A 1,339-nucleotide genomic window follows, 5' to 3' on the forward strand; every position below is an offset into this window, starting at 1 on the left:
GATGCTTCGTGTTTTCTCTATAGCTACTTGAAGTAAAACTTATAGAAAATTTAGTGTTGTATTTTGAATCTTTAGTTGTAAACGCAAAAAATTTTATGATTTTTCAACTTCAAAATTACTTGCAAATTTTCGCGTTTTCGACAGATTTCGTAAAATTTTGAACTGTAAACGCTTATTAATAAAAATTGTGACTTACGATTTTTAATTTTTTTTAGCTACAATAAGAACAACTCATAAGGAACCGTGTATTAAATTTTCAAGTTTTTTTGGTCGTCCAATATTTTTTTACTGACACTTCAAAAAAAAATTCTCAAAAAAATCGAAAATTTCAGTGGTCTATAAATAACTCAAAAAAAGTCGAAAATTTTTGAAAATTAAACTTTATATAGATATCACTAACATTAACATTTGGTGAAAATTTCAAGTATTTACAGTGATTAGTTTTTGAATAACAACCATATAAAAAGTTCGATTTGCTCGAAAACGGGTTTTGCGTAAAAATTCCCGTTTTTCTGTCATTTTTTTTTTGTTTTTCTCGATTGTTTTGAATACTGTTGGAAAATGTTTACTTTTGACCTCTATAATGCACCAAGGATCTTCAATTTTACATCGGAAACCACCCCCAAAGTTTGAAATCGAAGCATTATTTCGACTAGTTATGCTGTACACAGACACAAAAAAAAACACACATCATTGTAAGATCAATACATTCATCACTTCGTTCAGAATCTAAAAAAATGTATATGATGTATGTTTTATATATAAAAATAAAAATTTATAGTAGATTTCATACAATAAAATGGCTATAAATTATTAAACTTTACCTAATTGTTTCCCCCGATGAGCATGGTGTTTGATTAACAGCTACCAAAAAAAAAGGTGCCATAACAGATTCTATGGCCTCTGGATTGTGACTTAAAAATAATTACAATAAAATTGTATTATATAATTAAAAATCATACTAGTACATAGATTAAGTTTAATTTTAATTTATTTTTAATTAATATTATAGTTATGGTATTATACATTTGAATAACAACCTAAAAATTATTACACCTAAAACTTTACCTAATTATTTCCTTTGATGAACATGGTGGTTGATTGTCAGCACCTAAGTAACATGATTCTACAATAGGTTCTGCGATTTCTGGATTGGGACTTTGTTAACATAATTTTAGTGAATTGTATTAAATTAATAATAATAATAATATATAGGTACCTACCTCTTAGTCTTATCACGAATTCCTAGAATATTCTTCACTCGAGAACTCAGCGATTTTTTAACTGATAATTTTTTTGATGCGCAGCGACGAGTTTTTTTTGTTGAGTTGATCCATTT

At 26.9% G+C, this 1,339-nt stretch overlaps 1 protein-coding gene across 1 annotated transcript; it reads right to left on the minus strand.

Moving 5' to 3' along the window:
* Positions 1-807: 807 nt before the first annotated feature.
* Positions 808-1,339, minus strand: LOC149059153 (uncharacterized; the record flags this gene model as incomplete). Its single annotated transcript, XM_089222963.1, has 3 exons — positions 808-914; positions 1,069-1,158; positions 1,224-1,339. Coding segments are annotated over 3 exons (300 nt in total), but the record flags the coding sequence as incomplete, so codon positions are not given.

Source organism: Diuraphis noxia, unplaced genomic scaffold (assembly GCF_037042655.1).
Source record: "Diuraphis noxia isolate RWA-SAM2 unplaced genomic scaffold, SU_Dnox_SAM2 contig0001, whole genome shotgun sequence".
Lineage (NCBI taxonomy): Eukaryota > Metazoa > Arthropoda > Insecta > Hemiptera > Aphididae > Diuraphis > Diuraphis noxia.